Source organism: Ascaphus truei, assembly GCF_040206685.1.
Source record: "Ascaphus truei isolate aAscTru1 chromosome 3 unlocalized genomic scaffold, aAscTru1.hap1 SUPER_3_unloc_4, whole genome shotgun sequence".
NCBI lineage: Eukaryota > Metazoa > Chordata > Amphibia > Anura > Ascaphidae > Ascaphus > Ascaphus truei.
In genome coordinates, this window is record NW_027453827.1 from 71339 (window position 1) to 89912 (window position 18574).

At 41.5% G+C, this 18574-nt stretch overlaps 1 protein-coding gene across 1 annotated transcript in view; it reads left to right on the top strand.

Annotated features, from left to right (window-relative positions):
- LOC142473341 (dynein heavy chain domain-containing protein 1-like) overlaps positions 1–18574 on the top strand; it is a 434059-nt gene that overhangs the window by 44054 nt on the left and 371431 nt on the right. The window contains exon 5 of the mRNA XM_075580578.1: positions 17548–17764. Within this exon, the coding sequence (XP_075436693.1) occupies positions 17548–17764 (217 nt within the window). The remainder of the gene's footprint in view (positions 1–17547; positions 17765–18574) is intronic.

Below are 18574 nucleotides of genomic sequence, written 5' to 3' on the forward strand. Positions count from 1 at the left end.
AACCCACCCTCACCCACCACTCGGGACACCTACATACCCTCCCACACTAACTCCCCCACCCGTGAGGCCTAACCACCCACCCACTACCCACAAGGGAGGCCTACCCACATACCGTTGGGACCCCCCCCCCCCTACCCCCAGTACCCACAATAAAAACAATACACATCCCCACAATAAACATCATTCTATTTATTAAATACATTACCCACCCCCTGTGCCCCCCCCCCCATAAATACAAGATTTATTCTTTTACATACAGGGTTCATAACGCAGCCCCACGCGAGTCCCGGGTGGGCTGGCGGGGCACCTGGACAGACCTACAGTTACCAGCAGCTCTTTTTACACAGGTTCTGGAGGCCTGCTGGTGGGTCCCGCCAGCACCATGGCCCCCAGGTGGTCTCCTTGGGTCACCGTGGGCCACAATTGGGTCCCCACGGTAGGCCCGCGGATGTCTGGGAGCCCCGGGTCAGACCCACAGGTGTCTGCGGGGCCTCGGGTGGTTCCTTCGGGGGTCTGGGGAACTCACGAGTGCTCACTACGGGTCCGCGGTGCCCCCACAGAAGTGGGACCACACATCATCATCGCCGCACCTACGGGTCGGCGGTGCCCCCACAGAAGTGGGACCACACATCGTCATCCCCGCAGACTACGGGTTGGCGTTGCCCCCACAGATGTGAGACCACCGCTTCATCCCCGCATGTGTCACCCGGGGAACCACCAGCCTGATACCCTTGGGATACCCGAGGATACCCGCAGGTGGTCTCCAGAGGTCCCACGCAGAACCACGGAACCAACCCTGAATGTAAAAAAAATAAACCTGACCTATACATTCAAAACATACACCCTCCCCCCCAACACCTACAGTACAATAATGTGCAAAATAACTATTATCCAGATATGAATAATAGATTAATTGCCAATTATTAAAAACATTAACTAGCATATACAAATAAATAAAGTACTACTGACCTCATCAATACGAAGTGTCCGTCGCCAGCAAAATCCTTGTCTTGCCCACAACATACATAGCAAATACAAAGCCAATACATTGCAATTACATTCAGATATCAATTAACCCCTTAAACACCTTATCAGATAATAACCGCAAAGGTGATTAAGGGGTTAAGCCACAGTGGCCCGATACCCACCCTTCACCCATGAATTTGTACAGTGGCTTCATCATGCAACTATATATATATACTGTATATATATATACAGATATTTATATATATATATATATATATATATATATATATATACAGTATATATATATATATATATATATATATATATATATATATATATATATATATATTCACAGTATATATATATTCACAGTATATATACACACGATGAACCAATATACAAATAAATGTAGAAGGGTTATCAAAACCATACTGTCCTACAACCAAACACTTCTCCATACAGACACTACATTAAAATTAATTTCCTTTAATAATCCTAACTGATCTCACAATCTATATCATCACAAGCCAATGAAACACCTCAAATTCCAATATAAATGATGCATAAAATCTATGCACCATATACATTCTGCAAATGAATCAACCAAGTAAACAAAAATCAATTAGCAATCATTATTTACATCTCTATACAATTCACACTCCATCCTGAACAATGAAACAATTAACTAATTTACGCCTGGAGCAGAACAATTTAGCCTGTGAAAAAATATAAGTACCAACCAAAATCCAACCTTTAAAACCAAGGCTATCGCTGACCTCCCTCAAACACACAATACAATACCAAGGAATACATCTATCTAATTTTAAAATACTTTAAACTCACAATAAAGCATAGCAGCATAGACAAATTAATTTAAAACACATCAAATCAAGCTTTTAAAACAACATCATTTCTTACCCTGTATGTATATATCTCTCTAGACATATATACATACATACATACAGTGGCAAGAAATGATATACCACAAAAAAAAAATACACATGTTAAAAAAGCTTTTTAAAAAATTAACAAGTTAAATAAAATACATTTCTTTAGTTCACTTACCATTACTTGCCCCCACCGATTCCCGTTGCGCAGCTTACTCACGAACCAATCCACGATCAGGAACCCATAAAATAATAAACCATAAAAAAATAAACATTAAACTAAAAATCCAAATCAATCCACGGGTCTTCTATTTGTAATCCATCTTCATCTGTATTCTTCTTTCTTCTATCTCCTTCCAGCGGGGCGGGGTCTTCTCCCCGTCTGCGGCCACGCCCTGGTCTTCTTTCTTGCCCGGAGGTCCTTCCTCCACGGCGTCTGGCTTCAAAATGAGATGACATAGGCTTTTAAAGGCCTATGACGTCACATTTTTCGTCATGGTTCCCACGGTCCTGACTGGGCCGTGAAAACCATGTGTTTTGGCCGACAAAAAAAAAAATGATGACGTCACTTAAAGGCAATGAAAGCACAGCCAATCAGAATGGCTTTGCTTCAATTGCCTTTAAGATGACGTCATGAAAAGACACATGGCCGCCCTCACATGGTATGGTAGCCAATCAGAGCGTGGGAACTCCATCCCTACTCTGATTGGCTCTAATATACCATGTGACAGAGGCTTGGGGGGAAAAAGGATGTGACATACTACAGCCAATCAGAGTAGGGATGGAGTTCCCACGCTCTGATTGGCTCTAGTACCATGTGACAAGCTTTCAATGACGTCACATCCTTTTCCCCCCAAGCCTCTGTCACATGGTATACTAGAGCCAATCAGAGTAGGGATGGAGTTCCCATGCTCTGATTGGCTACCATACCATGTGAGGGCGGCCATGTGTCTTTTCATGACGTCATCTTAAAGGCAATTGAAGCAAAGCCATTCTGATTGGCTGTGCTTTCATTGCCTTTAAGTGACGTCATCATTTTTTTTTTGTCGGCCAAAACACATAGTTTTCACGGCCCAATCAGGACCGTGGGAACCATGACGAAAAATGTGACATCATAGGCCTTTAAAAGCCTATGTCGTCTCAATTTGAAGCCAGACGCCGTGGAGGAAGGACCTCCGGGCAAGAAAGAAGACCAGGGCGTGGCCGCAGACGGGGAGAAGACCCCGCCCCGCCCCGCTGGAAGGAGATAGAAGAAAGAAGAATACAGATGAAGATGGATTACAAGTAGAAGACCCGTGGATTGATTTGGATTTTTAGTTTAATGTTTATTTTTTTATGGTTTATTATTTTATGGGTTCCTGATCGTGGATTGGTTCGTGAGTAAGCTGCGCAACGGGAATCGGTGGGGGCAAGTAATGGTAAGTGAACTAAAGAAATGTATTTTATTTAACTTATTCATTTTTTAAAAAGCTTTTTTAACATGTGTATTTTTTTTTTGTGGTATATCATTTCTTGCCACTGTATGTATGTATGTATATATGTCTAGAGAGATATACAGTATACATTCAGGGTAATAAATGATTATGTTTTAAAAGCTGGATTAGATGTGTTTTAAATTAATTTGTCTATGCTGCTATGCTTTATTGTGAGTTTAAAGAATTTTAAAATTAGATAGATGTATTCCTTGGTAATGTATTGTGTGTTTGAGGGAGGTCAGCGATAGCCTTGGTTTTAAAGGTTGGATTTTGGTTGGAACTTATATTTTTTCACAGGCTAAATTGTTCTGCTCCAGGTGTGAATTAGTTAATTGTTTCATTGTTCAGGATGGAGTGTGAATTGTTTAGGGATGTAAATAATGATTGCTAATTGATTTTTGTTTACTTGGTTGATTCATTTGCAGAATGTATATGGTGCATAGATTTTATGCATCATTTATATTGGAATGTGAGGTGTTTCATTGGCTTGTGATGATATAGATTGTGAGATCAGTTAGGATTATTAAAGGAAATTAATTTTAATGTAGTGTCTGTATGGAGAAGTGTTTGGTTGTAGGACAGTATGGTTTTGATAACCCTTCTACATTTATTTGTATATTGGTTCATCGTGTGTATATATACTGTGAATATATATATACTGTGAATATATATATATATATATATATATATATATATATATATATATATATATATACTGTGTATATATATATATATATATATATATATATATATATATAAATATCTGTATATATATATATATACAGTATATATATATAGTTGCATGATGAAGCCACTGTACAAATTCATGGGTGAAGGGTGGGTATCGGGCCACTGTGGCTTAACCCCTTAATCACCTTTGCAGTTATTATCTGATAAGGTGTTTAAGGGGTTAATTGATATCTGAATGTAATTGCAATGTATTGGCTTTGTATTTGCTATGTATGTTGTGGGCAAGACAAGGATTTTGCTGGCGACGGACACTTCGTATTGATGAGGTCAGTAGTACTTTATTTATTTGTATATGCTAGTTAATGTTTTTAATAATTGGCAATTAATCTATTATTCATATCTGGATAATAGTTATTTTGCACATTATTGTACTGTAGGTGTTGGGGGGGAGGGTGTATGTATTGAATGTATAGGCCAGGTTTATTTTTTTTACATTCAGGGTTGGTTCCGTGGTTCTGCGTGGGACCTCTGGAGACCACCTGCGGGTATCCTCGGGTATCCCAAGGGTATCAGGCTGGTGGTTCCACGGGTGACACATGCGGGGGATGAAGCGGTGGTCTCACATCTGTGGGGGCACCGCCGACCCATAGTCTGCGGGGATGACGATGTGTGGTCCCACTTCTGTGGGGGCACCGCCGACCCGTAGGTGCGGGGATGATGATGTGTGGTCCCACTTCTGTGGGGGCACCGCGGACCCGTAGTGAGCACTCGTGAGTTCCCCAGACCCCCGAAGGAACCACCCGAGACCCCGCAGACACCTGTGGGTCTGACCCGGGGCTCCCAGACATCCGCGGGCCTACCGTGGGGACCCAATTGTGGCCCACAGTGACCCAAGGAGACCACCTGGGGGCCATGGTGCTGGCGGGACCCACCAGCAGGCCTCCAGAACCTGTGTAAAAAGGGCTGTTGGTAAACTGTAGGTCTGTCCAGGTGCCCCGCCAGCCCACCGGGGACTCGCGTGGGGCTGCGTTATGAACCCTGTATGTAAAAGAATAAATCTTGTATTTATGGGGGGGGGGCACAGGGGGTGGGTAATGTATTTAATAAATAGAATGATGTTTATTGTGGGGCTGTGTATTGTTTTTATTGTGGGTGGTGGGGGGGGGGGTGTTTCCCCAAAGGTATGTGGGTAGGCCTCCCTTGTGGGTAGTGGGTGGGTGGTTAGGCCTCACGGGTGGGGCGGTTAGTGTGGGAGGGTATGTAGGCGTCTCGAGTGGTGGGTGAGGGTGGGTTAACCCCTTAATGACTGTAGAGGTTAATAACCGCTATGGTGATTAAGGGGTTAGGGGACATTACTTTGAATGTTTTAATTTTTGTCTCTGTTTTGCAGCAAGCAGCGGAGGGGCCGTGGGTAGTGGGTAGTGGGTGTGGGTGTGGTTATTTACACGGGATCCCCCTCCCCACATTTACATACAGTACACTGCACTCACAGAAACACAGGCTAGGCAGATTTAACTGACACAATAGGTGGAGGGGGGCTTACACAGATTAGTCAAAGCAGGGAAGTTTAGCAGACACAATAGAGGGAGGGAGTTTTACATAGATTACAATGAAGGCAGGGAAGCTTCACACACAATAGGGGTTTTTTTTTTTTTACATAGATTACAGTGAAACAGGGAAGTTTAAAACACACAATAGGGGGAGGGGTTTTTACATAGATTACAGTGAAGGCAGGGAGGTTTAAAACACACATTAAAAATATGTATGTAATGTATTTATTGTTTATTCTGCCTTAACCCTTCATTGCCTTAGCGGCTATACGCTATGGTAATGAAGCAGCATTTCTGTATTTTTAATAATATTGTGCAGGAGCAGGGGGTTCCCTGAGCATTAATTTCTGGCTCAGGGAACCCCCTGCTCACTGTACAATATTATTAAAATACAGAAATGCTGCTTCATTACCATAGCACATAGCCGCTAAGGTAAAGAACGATTCTTTATTTATATATGTGTTTTATTTATACTGTACATGTGCAGAGGGTCTCTGGAGCAGAACCGCTGTGGTTTTAGGTCCGGGGACCCCCTGCTCCCCGAGATACAGGCCCCTTTAGGGGGTTCCGGTATCCCTCTGCTTGGTTTACAGGTCGCGGTCACATGATCGGGACCTTTAAACGTAGAGGGATACCGGCACCTCATAAAGGGGCTTGTATCTCGGGGAGCAGGGGGTCCCCCGACCTGAAACCAGCGCGGTTCATCTCCGGAGACCCCCTGCACATCTACACTATAAATAAAAATGTATTTCAAATGTATTTATTTATAGTCATTTATTTATTTATTTAGATTTATTTATTTTTTTGGCGGCTGCTGTGTGTGATTTTTTTTTATTGTGGGTAATGGGGGTGGGTGAAGGGGGTATTAGCCCCAACGATGGTTGTTTAGGGCTTGCGGGGGGTAGCGGGAGGGCTTAACCCCTTCATGACCGTAGCGGTATTAACTGCTACGGTCGTGAAGGGGTTAAGTGCACCCGCAACCCCCCCGCAAGCCCTAAACTCACACCAAGGGCCAAATACCCCCTTCACCCACCCCCGCTACCCACAATAAAGCGGGCACAGTGAGTTAACCCCTTCATTGCCTTAGTGTCTATACGCTATGGTAATGAAGCAGCATTTCTGTATTTTTAATAATATTGTGCAGGAGCAGGGGGTTCCCTGAGCATTAATTTCTGGCTCAGGGAACCCCCTGCTCACTGTACAATATTATTAAAATACAGAAATGCTGCTTCGTTACCGTAGCACATAGCCGCTAAGGTTAGGAACGATTGTTTATTTATATATGTGTTTTATTCATACTGTAGATGTGCAGAGGGTCTCCGGAGCAGAACCACTGTGGTTTTAGGTCCCGGGACCCCCTGCTCCCCGAGATACAGGCCCATTTAAGGGGTGCCGGTATCCCTCTGCTTGGTTTACAGGTCGCGGTCACGTGATCGGGACCTTTTAAACGCAGAGGGATACCGGCACCTCATAAAGGGGGCTGTATCTCGGGGAGCAGGGGGTCCCCCGACCTGAAACCAACGTGGTTCAGCTCCGGAGACCCCCTGCACATGTACACTATGAATAAAAATGTACAGTACTGTATGTTAGGGGTTATAGGGGACGGCTTTAAAGACAACAGCTCGCAAACGCCCCCATGCGTTTTTACATGGCATTGCAGTATTGCAGCCAGCGGGAATAAAATGCTTAAATCACAGCCGCGAAAATAACGCTATATACCCCGGGAGAAAACGACACAAAACCGCACATCACCGGGATCTTCTGAAATTCGCGGAGCTAGCCAAGTAAGAATAAAGTTGGGACCACTGTAGTTCTAAATAGTACTAAATATAGAACCACTTGAACAAACTATCCCAGCGAAAGGAACCTAGAACACACTGAAATATTAATACAAAATGATAAAAATACTTAATCCTTTAAAAGTCCAAGCAGTGAAATTATATGTTCCAATAAAAGAAAATTAGGATCCACTGGCTGCCTTCTGCACGGGGAAAACCACTCGCATAGATAATCTGAAAAGAAATAAAACGTGGAAGGGAAAAAGAGAGGCGCACTCTCCTAGTGTAACATTGCTTGAACAATTTATTACACTATATAAAAATCATCAATGGTTCAACTCACAAACAGCAGCAAGTCACTCGTATTTCTGAGTATAATACTCCGTCCGTCGCCAGCTACGCTGTACACGCTTCACAATATCTTCCGCTGGCTCCACACGTGAGGTCTGTGTTGCACGTCCTCCGCTCCGCACGCAGAACGGAAGTGGTATCAGAGCACACTGAATACAATCCCCCTGGTACGCCGAGACAGGAATCGCAACAGTTCCTCCAGATTTTCACTGAACCACAGTTCATTAGCGGAACAGAATAGTCTCAAACCTGACAGAGGACATGTCCAGTGGCTAAAAGCGCCGTGTCACTGCGGATTAGGACCGCCTTACGCGTTTCATCGTTAAACAACTTCTTCAGAGGCTAAAAAACTAATGATTCCATTTTATAGTGCTGGTACCAGCTGCCAGAAATTGGTTAATTAATGTAGTTCCTTAAACTTCCTTTGTATATATGAAGGTTCTGGTGGTAACCATAGAGATAATGAATACACAACACGAATACATGCATACTAACCACATACTTGTAGTACTAGTCTGAATCATAGCATTATTGTTGATATAAAAAACTATATGACCAAAACATAAAAAATATAAATACCTACAATATTATCTAATATTGAGACCTTACTGGACCACCATCTGGTAATATTTGCATATATATATATATATATATATATATATATATATATATATATATATATATATATATATATATATATATATATATATATATATATATATATATATATATATATATATAGCCTATAGGGAACCATGTTAAAAATGGTTTTTGAGGCAAAAAGTGACACTGTGTGCTCATTTGCATGTCATTTCCCAGAATCCCTTGCTGCAGTGGAAGTGCTGTATGCTGGGTGATAATGGGGAGAGGCGGGGTTGCAGACCTGCCTAAGACATGCAGATGAGCATACAGTTGTATTTGCATATATATATATATATATATATATATACAATAAAGGACTGCGCTTGGGTATAGTGTGACAGCAATGAATACAAAAAAAATATGTAATAAAAAAAAAATATATATATATATATATTAAAAACCTATATATCAATAATAATCTCCTACTGTGCAATCAATACAATCAACAAATACATGAATAGTTATAAAAAGGCGTGCTGTGGACCCACTTGATTACAAACTCTATAATAAGTCCTCTGGAGTCCAAATGAAGTCCAATGTGGAAAAAACAAAAAGGCACTATCAGGATAGGGGCAGCTTCTTTAAAGGGCACAACGACCTCCCTCTCCACCTGCATATAAAATAGCAGAAAAAAGCGCCCAATCCTAGTGCATTACTGTGCAAAATGGTATTTAATTCCCAAAAAAGGCTCATCAAATGAACTCACAAACATAAAGGATAAAAAAGCATGTTATGAGATAATACTCATGCTCCAAAGGATCTGGAAGCGCCGCTGCTCTGCTACTCTGCTCCGTGACACCACTGCATCCGGTATAGCCCTCGTGAATCACCGCCCACAGGAACTCACGACGTCAGGCTCACCACAGTTTCCTTTCCCCGGGAACACACCTCCAGATGGTCTAAGTTCCCACCGGGGACACTGTGTGCGGCAGAACGGACAGATGACGCCACACAGTGCACGGAGATGTCAAGCAGGAAGATGTCGAGCAGGACTTTGAAAACGACGCTGAAAGGATCCACAGCACACCTGGCCCTACGCGTTTCAACAGCTAAACTGTTTTCATCAGGGGATGGACTCTGGGTGTGCTAATCACATATATACATCCACGAATCCAATTAGCTAAGCAAAGAATGATTAAAAAATCAGGTGTAAACAATTAACATGGTAAAAATGGATCTAATACCTCATGCATTTGAAAACATAAGCAGCTATAAATTAAAAACAATAAAAATCTTAATTTTACGCAAATGAACGTATAACTAATGTGTAATACATAATATTATTAAGCTTGCATTTGTTATTGTGTTTCCGAAGTAAGCAAACCATAATATATATATATATATAAAAATATCTGAAATCAACTGAGTAAACAGTGAAAAAAACCATTAATGATGTTATCAATATTAGCTAGAGGAGAATGGACTTGATAATATAGAGAGGTCTATACTATTGAAATAATAATTGAAATAAAATATAAATACAACATGAAATGAATTTAAACCTAGAAAAAGAAAATTCAAAAATTAATTAAAATAAAATGAAAAATATATATATATGAAAATATTAATAACAATGAAAATGATAATGGAAGTAACACAACATGTATTAATATATGTAACTGATGAATAATAGTATAATCTATGGTATATAGAATGAATAAAGAAAAAGGGAAACCATATCCATATATGTAAATATATCCACTCAATATGAGTGTAAAAATACACCCAGAGAACAAGCGAGGAAAGAAACAAAATATATATATATATGAAGAGACTGATTGTCTCATAAAATGCCACAAAGAAAGATAGGTGAGCAGATCGCACATGTATCCAAGACCGGCAGAATCTCCAACCTAACCAGACTGTGCAATACAGCCACTAACACCTCACTTCTCATGAAATAAATCCAAATAGTGATATAAATAACCTAAATACATATATATAATTATTATAATATAAATCGTGATATGAATGTATATACTTGACATAATGTTTTCACCCTGTGCTAGTGACAAAGAATGACCTAAAATGTATTCTATAATGAACAGTGTATGTAAATGAAAAATAATAAAAACTACATGAAATTTTGTGTCTAGTGTTAATAAATTTGAATCACATCCCCATATGGACTGACCCGAAGGGAACATGTCTAGCATGTTCAACCCAGACCTCTGTGTCCATCCCACATGGGGAACAAAAACCACTAGAAAAAGAGAAGAGGAAAGAGGAAAAAATTAATGAAACACGGGAATTACACAACAGTACTGATGTCGATACAATCATTTAGCCCTTCTGGACTAAGTGTGTTTAGTACTTAGATCCAGTATGTCTCTCTTAAGTTAAGAAGTTTATGCCTATCTGCACTTAGAAGTGTTGAACTGATGGCCTCAATGCCCATAACTTTCAGAGAAGAAGGATCTTTATTGTGTTTAAGATTGTAATGTCTAGATAGGCTATGTGATTGTAATCCGTGAATAATGTTTCGACGATGCTCTAGAAATCGTGTTGCCAAGGCCCGTTTAGTCCTGCCAATATATTGAATCCCACAGGGACACATACTGGCATCGATGATAAAAGTGGACAAACAGTTAATGTGACCCTTAACTTGATGTATAGATCCATTTGAATGAGACATGATAGTGTTAGATTTGTACAGATGTTTACACGTCAGGCATCTCGGACGATTACACAAAAAATTACCATCTTTTATGCTTATATTGGTAATATCGTCAGTGTTGTTATTTAGTTTTTTTAGTCTACTAGGTGCCACCATAGATTTTATATTTCTTGCCTTTTGAAAAACCACTGGTATTTTTGAGGGTAATTTTTTTCCCCTATAATAGGATCACTAAGCAAGATCTCCCAGTGTCTATTAAGGATGTTTTTTTATTTTTTGAGAGGCACAATTGAATTTAGTGATAAAAAGGGGTGAACCAATCTGATCCTGATTTTGAACTAATGGTTTCTTTTTCCTAGAGAGTATATTGGTTTTTGATTTTTCCAACAGTGTATGTCTATTCAGTCGACCCACTTGTCTAAATGTCTCCTGGACTGTATGTCTGTTGTACCCTTTAGCTATAAATTTGTTTACCAGAACGTCCCCCTGGGCCAAATAATCGGAGTCAAGAGAACAATTTCTCCTGATTCTTAGAAATTGGCCCCTGGGGACGTTCTCCAACCACTTGTGATAGTGGTTGCTGGTATGATGCAAATATGCATTAGTGGATACCTTCTTGAAAAATGTTTTCGTAACAATCTGATTTTCATTATTAACCATCAATTCTAAATCCCAAAAATTAATTTTACACTTGTCTATTTCAAATGTGAACCGCAAATCCATTTGATTGTCATTGAAAGATGTCAGAATATTGGTGAATGTCTCTTGATCCCCATCCCAAATAAAAATAAGATCGTCTATGAAACGGCCATAGAACACCAAGCCCTCCCCCAGCCTAGCATTACCCCACACATGCCTGTCCTCCCAAAGGCCCATGTAAAGGTTTGCATAGCTGGGTGCAAAACGGGTGCCCATGGCCGTTCCACAGACCTGCAAATAATACTCACCCTCAAATAAAAAATAATTGTGCTCCAAAATAAACAAAATAGATTTTAAAATAAAATCCCTTTGTGTACTGTTAAATAGAATTTCTTTCTCCAAGAAATGTGCTACCTGAGAATCTCTTAAATCGCACATATAAACTGATGGGATGGGGATCAGGAGACATTCACCAATATTCTGACATCTTTCAATGACAATCAAATGGATTTACGGTTCACATTTGAAATAGACAAGTGTAAAATTAATTTTTTGGATTTAGAATTGATGGTTAATAATGAAAATCAGATTGTTACGAAAACATTTTTCAAGAAGGTATCCACTAATGCATATTTGCATCATACCAGCAACCACTATCACAAGTGGTTGGAGAACGTCCTCAGGGGCCAATTTCTTAGAATCTGGAGAAATTGTTCTCTTGATTCTGATTATTTGGCCCAGGGGGACGTTCTGGTAAACAAATTTATAGCTAAAGGGTACAACAGACATACAGTCCAGGAGACATTTAGACAAGTGGGTCGACTGGATAGACATACACTGTTGGAAAAATCAAAAACCAATATACTCTCTAGGAAAAAGAAAACATTAGTACAAAATCAGGATTAGATTGGTTCACCCCTTTTTATCACTAAATTCAATTGTGCCTCTCAAAAAATAAAAAACATCCTTAATAGACACTGGGAGATCTTACTTAGTGATCCTATTATATCAATATCAATAATGAATAATATCAATAATGAATAGGTGCTTTACCTGTTATATTTTTGATATTTGTTTTTATTTCAAAGTTATCACTTGTCATTTTGGCGCTACTAATCCTTTGGTGTAATATATATATATATATATATATATATATATATATATATATATATATATATATATATATAATCACTGGCACTCCAATCGAAATTCAATAATGAATAGGTGCATGTCCCATATAAATAATAAAAGTATACATTACCGCATAGCAGCAAAAGGAGACAGCACTCAGGTGAATGAAAATGAATGTATTAAATACAGCACATAGCTCCAACGTTTCGATCCCACAGGGGGATCTTCCTCAGGGTGGTGCAACAGACACAGGACAGTGAGTCTATATATATATTAAAAGGAACCGGGCCCCATGGTCGTTCCACAAATCTGAAGATAATAAACATCATTAAACAAAAAAATAATGAATGATCTGGATACATGCCAATAGGAAATCCTGTTGGATTTTAGGAAGTCCACAGCCCACATGTCCTATCTGTATTCAGCATGAATGGCAGCCACACCTTCGGTGTTCTCAATGTTGGTGTACAAGACCTGCACCTCCAAAGTAGCCCAAAGTTAGGTGGGTTTCCATTTTATATCCGAGACTGAGTCCATGACATGCGGGGAGTCCCTTATATGTGATGGTAATTCCACCACATGGGGCTGTAAGTAATGGTCTATATATAAATATAGCTGCAGAGGTATCAGTACCGTGTTAGCCGACCTTTAATAATCAAAAATAAATAGATGATACCGTTCTGTGGCTAACGAAATGCTTTTATTCTTGCGAGCTTTCGAGATACACTGATCTCTTCTTCCGGCGATGTTACAATGAATGAAGCTAAAATAGGGGTTTAAAACTTAAAAACAGTGCATACTGGATTGTGCTCTGTGATGGAATCAGGGTCCTTGAATGTCCTCACACAGTTCAGGGAAGACTTTGGTCCTTAAACATTGAAAGTCCCAACGTATACAGCTAACTCCATTGAGTATAAAGTGCTGATAGCCTCCTGCAGCAATGGAGACGCGATCCGGCCATGAACTCCGTCCCCCAGTGATGACGCAATGATGCTGCAGAACGTCCTGACGCGTTTCGTCACGTGGTGTGACTTTCTCAAAGGATATTGCTAACTAGCCTTATGGAGCTTTAAATAGCAAGCAGGTTGCTTGGATACCCGTTTAGGACCCTCCCACTCGATCATACATTATTCATGTGCTCAACAATAAGCTACAACTTAAAATAGAGGAAACCCATCAACTACAACCAAATTAGAATGGAAAATCATTAAATATACAATGATAAATAAAAATGAATCCCTAAAACTCATAATAAATACCCATTAAAGGAACAGAATACATAATTAAGCAATTGCTAGCACAAGATATCATTATTAGCAATTTCTTTGCTAGCAATTGCTTAATTCTGTATTCTGTTCCTTTAATGGGATTCATTTTTATTTTTGTTACTAGATACTGTTTGTTGTATTTGTTAATTTATATATTTATTTATCATTGTGGAACGTGGCCGCTAACTCAGAACGTGGCCGCAGCCAGGCAGGCTCCTCCGGCAACTCTGTGCCAAGTGCTTTGCTATTCGGAGCAAAGCACTTTTGAAAAGCCCGCCAGCGCCTCACCGACCCAAGCTCCAAGAAGTCTGTTCTCTGATCAGCCAGTCCCCTTACATAGACCTCACTGTTCTATGTTCAACATGGGAAAGGGACTTGTGACCAATCAGAGCTGGGGGCTCGTCTGGCTGTACGGGTCAGAGGAGGGGGGGGGGGTGACAGGATGCCGGCAAGCGGGAAATTCATACTGGCCAATGGGAATCATGCCTACCAGCAATGGATTCCCAATGCCAGCCCCATACTGCCCGCTGGGTAGGCTTCACCGAGTCTGGGCAAACAAAGAGTCTCCCCCGCAGGGAGTCCTTGTTCCCAGACCCGGTACTCCACCCTTCTCCGCTCACCAAACGTTCTAACACCTCTCGATTTCTCTTCTCCTCTTTGATCCCCGATCTCTATACAAACATCCTGGCTACCTCTCGCATTACCAGGACTGTCTGTATAATAATAATAATTGTTTGTTCTTGTATATCGCTGATAGTTTTACGTATAGCGATGAATACACAATTTAAAACATAACTTTTGTACACTAACCTGGGCTCAGGACTGCAACTGTAATATTAAGCATTGCGGGCTGAAAATACACTGTTCTAAATGGAAGATATTAGGGGGACAATATGCAGACGCGTACCACAGACCATGTGCGGTCTGCAGGTAGAATGGGGGGACAACTGGTAACTTTGCCCCCCGACCTTGTACATATCTTTTAATCACATTGCCACCCAAATATCCACCCTTACACTCCCGCTCCCGAAATCCCAGGTTTATAGCACAACGGGAAAGTTTATAGCACACACAGTGTCCCCGGCTTATGGTGCTTCTAAGCTACAGGGGCGCACGGTTTACACAGGTAACCAGTCGGGCTTCACCTTTATTATGAAGGAACATGATTGTGCAGAAGGTAGCAATGTATTCAGCATACACATAATAGATACATGTGCAAACTCACTCAATTCTCCTCCTCACTTTTAAAGCTTTACACTCTTCTGCCCCTCCTTACATCTCAGCCCTAATTTCTCGCTATGCACCATCCAGACTCTTGCGTTCTTCTCAAGGATGTCTTCTTTCTACCCCCTTTGTATCTAAAGCCCTCTCCCGCCTTACACCTTTCTCACTGACTGCCCCACACTTCTGGAATGCCCCTCCCCTCAGTACCCGACTAGCACCCTCTCTATCCACCTTTAAGACCCACTTAAGACACACTTGCTTAAAGAAGCATATGAATAGCACTGTGGCGAATACTATACGCATGATACATAAAGCTTGGCCCCCTGCAGATGCACTTACCTGAATGCCCTGTTACTGTCTTTGTATGTTCTCCCCACCAATTAGATTGTGAGCTCTCCGGAGCAGGGGCTCCTCTTCTCTTCTTCTACATACACATAGCATAATACCAGTGTATTACTGACAGGTAGGGGTACACATAACACAATACCAGTGTATTACTGACAGGTAGGGGTACACACAACACAATACCAGTGTATTACTGACAGGTAGCGGTACACACAACACAATACCAGTGTATTACTGACAGGTAGGGGTACAGATAACACAATACCAGTGTATTACTGACAGGTAGGGGTACACACAACACAATACCAGTGTATTACTGACAGGTAGGGGTACACATAACACAATACCAGTGTATTACTGACAGGTAGGGGTACACATAACGCAATACCAGTGTATTACTGACAGGTAGGGGTACACATTACACAATACCAGCGTATTACTGACAGGTAGGGGTACACATAACGCAATACCAGCGTATTACTGACAGGTAGGGGTACACATAACGCAATACCAGCGTATTACTGACAGGTAGGGGTACACATAACACAATACCAGTGTATTACTGACAGGTAGGGGTACACACAACACAATACCAGTGTATTACTGACAGGTAGGGGTACACATAACACAATACCAGTGTATTACTGACAGGTAGGGGTACACATAACGCAATACCAGTGTATTACTGACAGGTAGGGGTACACATTACACAATACCAGTGTATTACTGACAGGTAGGGGTACACATAACGCAATACCAGCGTATTACTGACAGGTAGGGGTACACATAACGCAATACCAGCGTATTACTGACAGGTAGGAGTACACATAACGCAATACCAGCGTATTACTGACAGGTAGGGGTACACATAACACAATACCAGCGTATTACTGACAGGTAGGGGTACACATAACACAATACCAGCGCATTACTCACAGGTAGGGGTACACATAACACAATACCAGTGTATTACTGACAGGTAGGGGTACACACAACACAATACCAGTGTATTACTGACAGGTAGGGGTACACACAACGCAATACCAGTGTATTACTGACAGGTAGGGGTACACACAACGCAATACCAGTGTATTACTGACAGGTAGGGGTACACATAACGCAATACCAGTGTATTACTGACAGGTAGGGGTACACATAACACAATACCAGTGTATTACTGACAGGTAGGGGTACACATAACATAATACCAGTGTATTACTGACAGGTAGGGGTACACATAACACAATACCAGTGTATTACTGACAAGTAGGGGTACACATAACACAATACCAGTGTATTACTGACAGGTAGGGGTACACATAACACAATACCAGTGTATTACTGACAGGTAGGGGTACACATAACATAATACCAGTGTATTACTGACAGGTAGGGGTACACATAACACAATACCAGTGCATTACTGACAAGTAGGGGTACACATAACACAATACCAGTGTATTACTGACAGGTAGGGGTACACAACGCAATACCAGTGTATTACTGACAGGTAGGGGTACACATAACATAATACCAGTGTATTACTGACAGGTAGGGGTACACATAACACAATACCAGTGTATTACTGACAGGTAGCGGTAATGTTAGGCTTGACCCTTATTAACAGCAGCCATATTTACCCCGTACTGTCACAGGTAGTATGAGATTACACACTTTGCAGTTGTTATACCTATTAGTACCTTTCACTGTGTCCCTCTCTGATTGTGTGTCACACACTGTCCCTCTGTGTGTGTGTGTCCATCCCCCCCAGTTGTGTGGCACACACTGTATCCCTCTGGTTGCGTTTCATACAGTGTGTCTCTCTGGTTGCATGTCACACACGGTGTAACCATGTCTGGGTGTGTCACACATTGTCGCTCTCTCTGGTTGTATCACACAAGTGTGTAAAACAGCCAGAGAGAGTGTCACAGTCTAAGTCCCTGTGATTGTGTGTCACACTCAGTGTCCCTCTTCCTTGCGACAGGTTCGTCTCAGAGCCCATGCAGAGGTGACCTCACTAAAGACCCTAAGGAAGCTCCAGACTTTTTGGCGAGAGAAAGAATTTCGATTGGCCAAGTTCCTCTTCTGCGTCGGAACTCGAGACCCTTCCCCTGACCGTTCTCGGAGACCCCCGAGTGGCAGATTTCGGGAGCCTGAGGAGGGGGTCTGCTCCAAGGACAGTGGTACCTTCATACTAATGGGTGAGCTGAGACATTTCCTTACATCATCTGCCAGCCCATCTTTCCTCAAACCAACATCTACCTGAATATTCACCCACCTATATATCCACCCATCCACCTATACATCCTCTCATCCACATGTACTGTACATTCATCCACCTATATATCCATCTATCCACTGTGACAAAATACCCTTTTTGCCTGAAGGGTTCTTGTCTGGGAACCTTTAAACCCCCTGTCTTTTTAGGGTAAAGCCCCGTCACAGCACCATCCAGCTCTGGTTTAAAGGGTTAATTTTCTTTTCCACTCCAGCAGACAAAATAAAGGCAAACAAAAGTATCAGAATAAATCCTCGCTCGATCTGAGCATTAACTAGACATCAATTCTCTAGCTATCATTGGGTGACTTTCCCACACGCCAAACAATAAAACCCAGATATCATAAACCAGACCTGTTGCCGGCCAGTCCTGTCTGTAGCATCGAGCTCTCTAAGGCCACGCGTATAGTGCCCGCAACGGGCGACATCGGCCAAAATCAAATGCATTGCCGCCGCGTGCGCTTATAGTAAGCGCGACGGAGCGGCGTCGCGACTTTTGGTAGCTGGCAATATTTGATTTTTCAAGGGCTGTCACCTCATGTCAACCAATGAAATGCCAGTACGCCTGCGCCGCCGCTGCAAAGCGAAATATAACTTTCTACGCTTCATGGGAACCAGATGGCGTTCTGCGAATTCTTGATCTATAACGTTTCCTGCAGAACCAGAATCAAGAAAAGCGAGTGTAGATACTTGGAAGCCCTCCCCAGAGATAGTGGTAGGAAGTAAGATGCGAG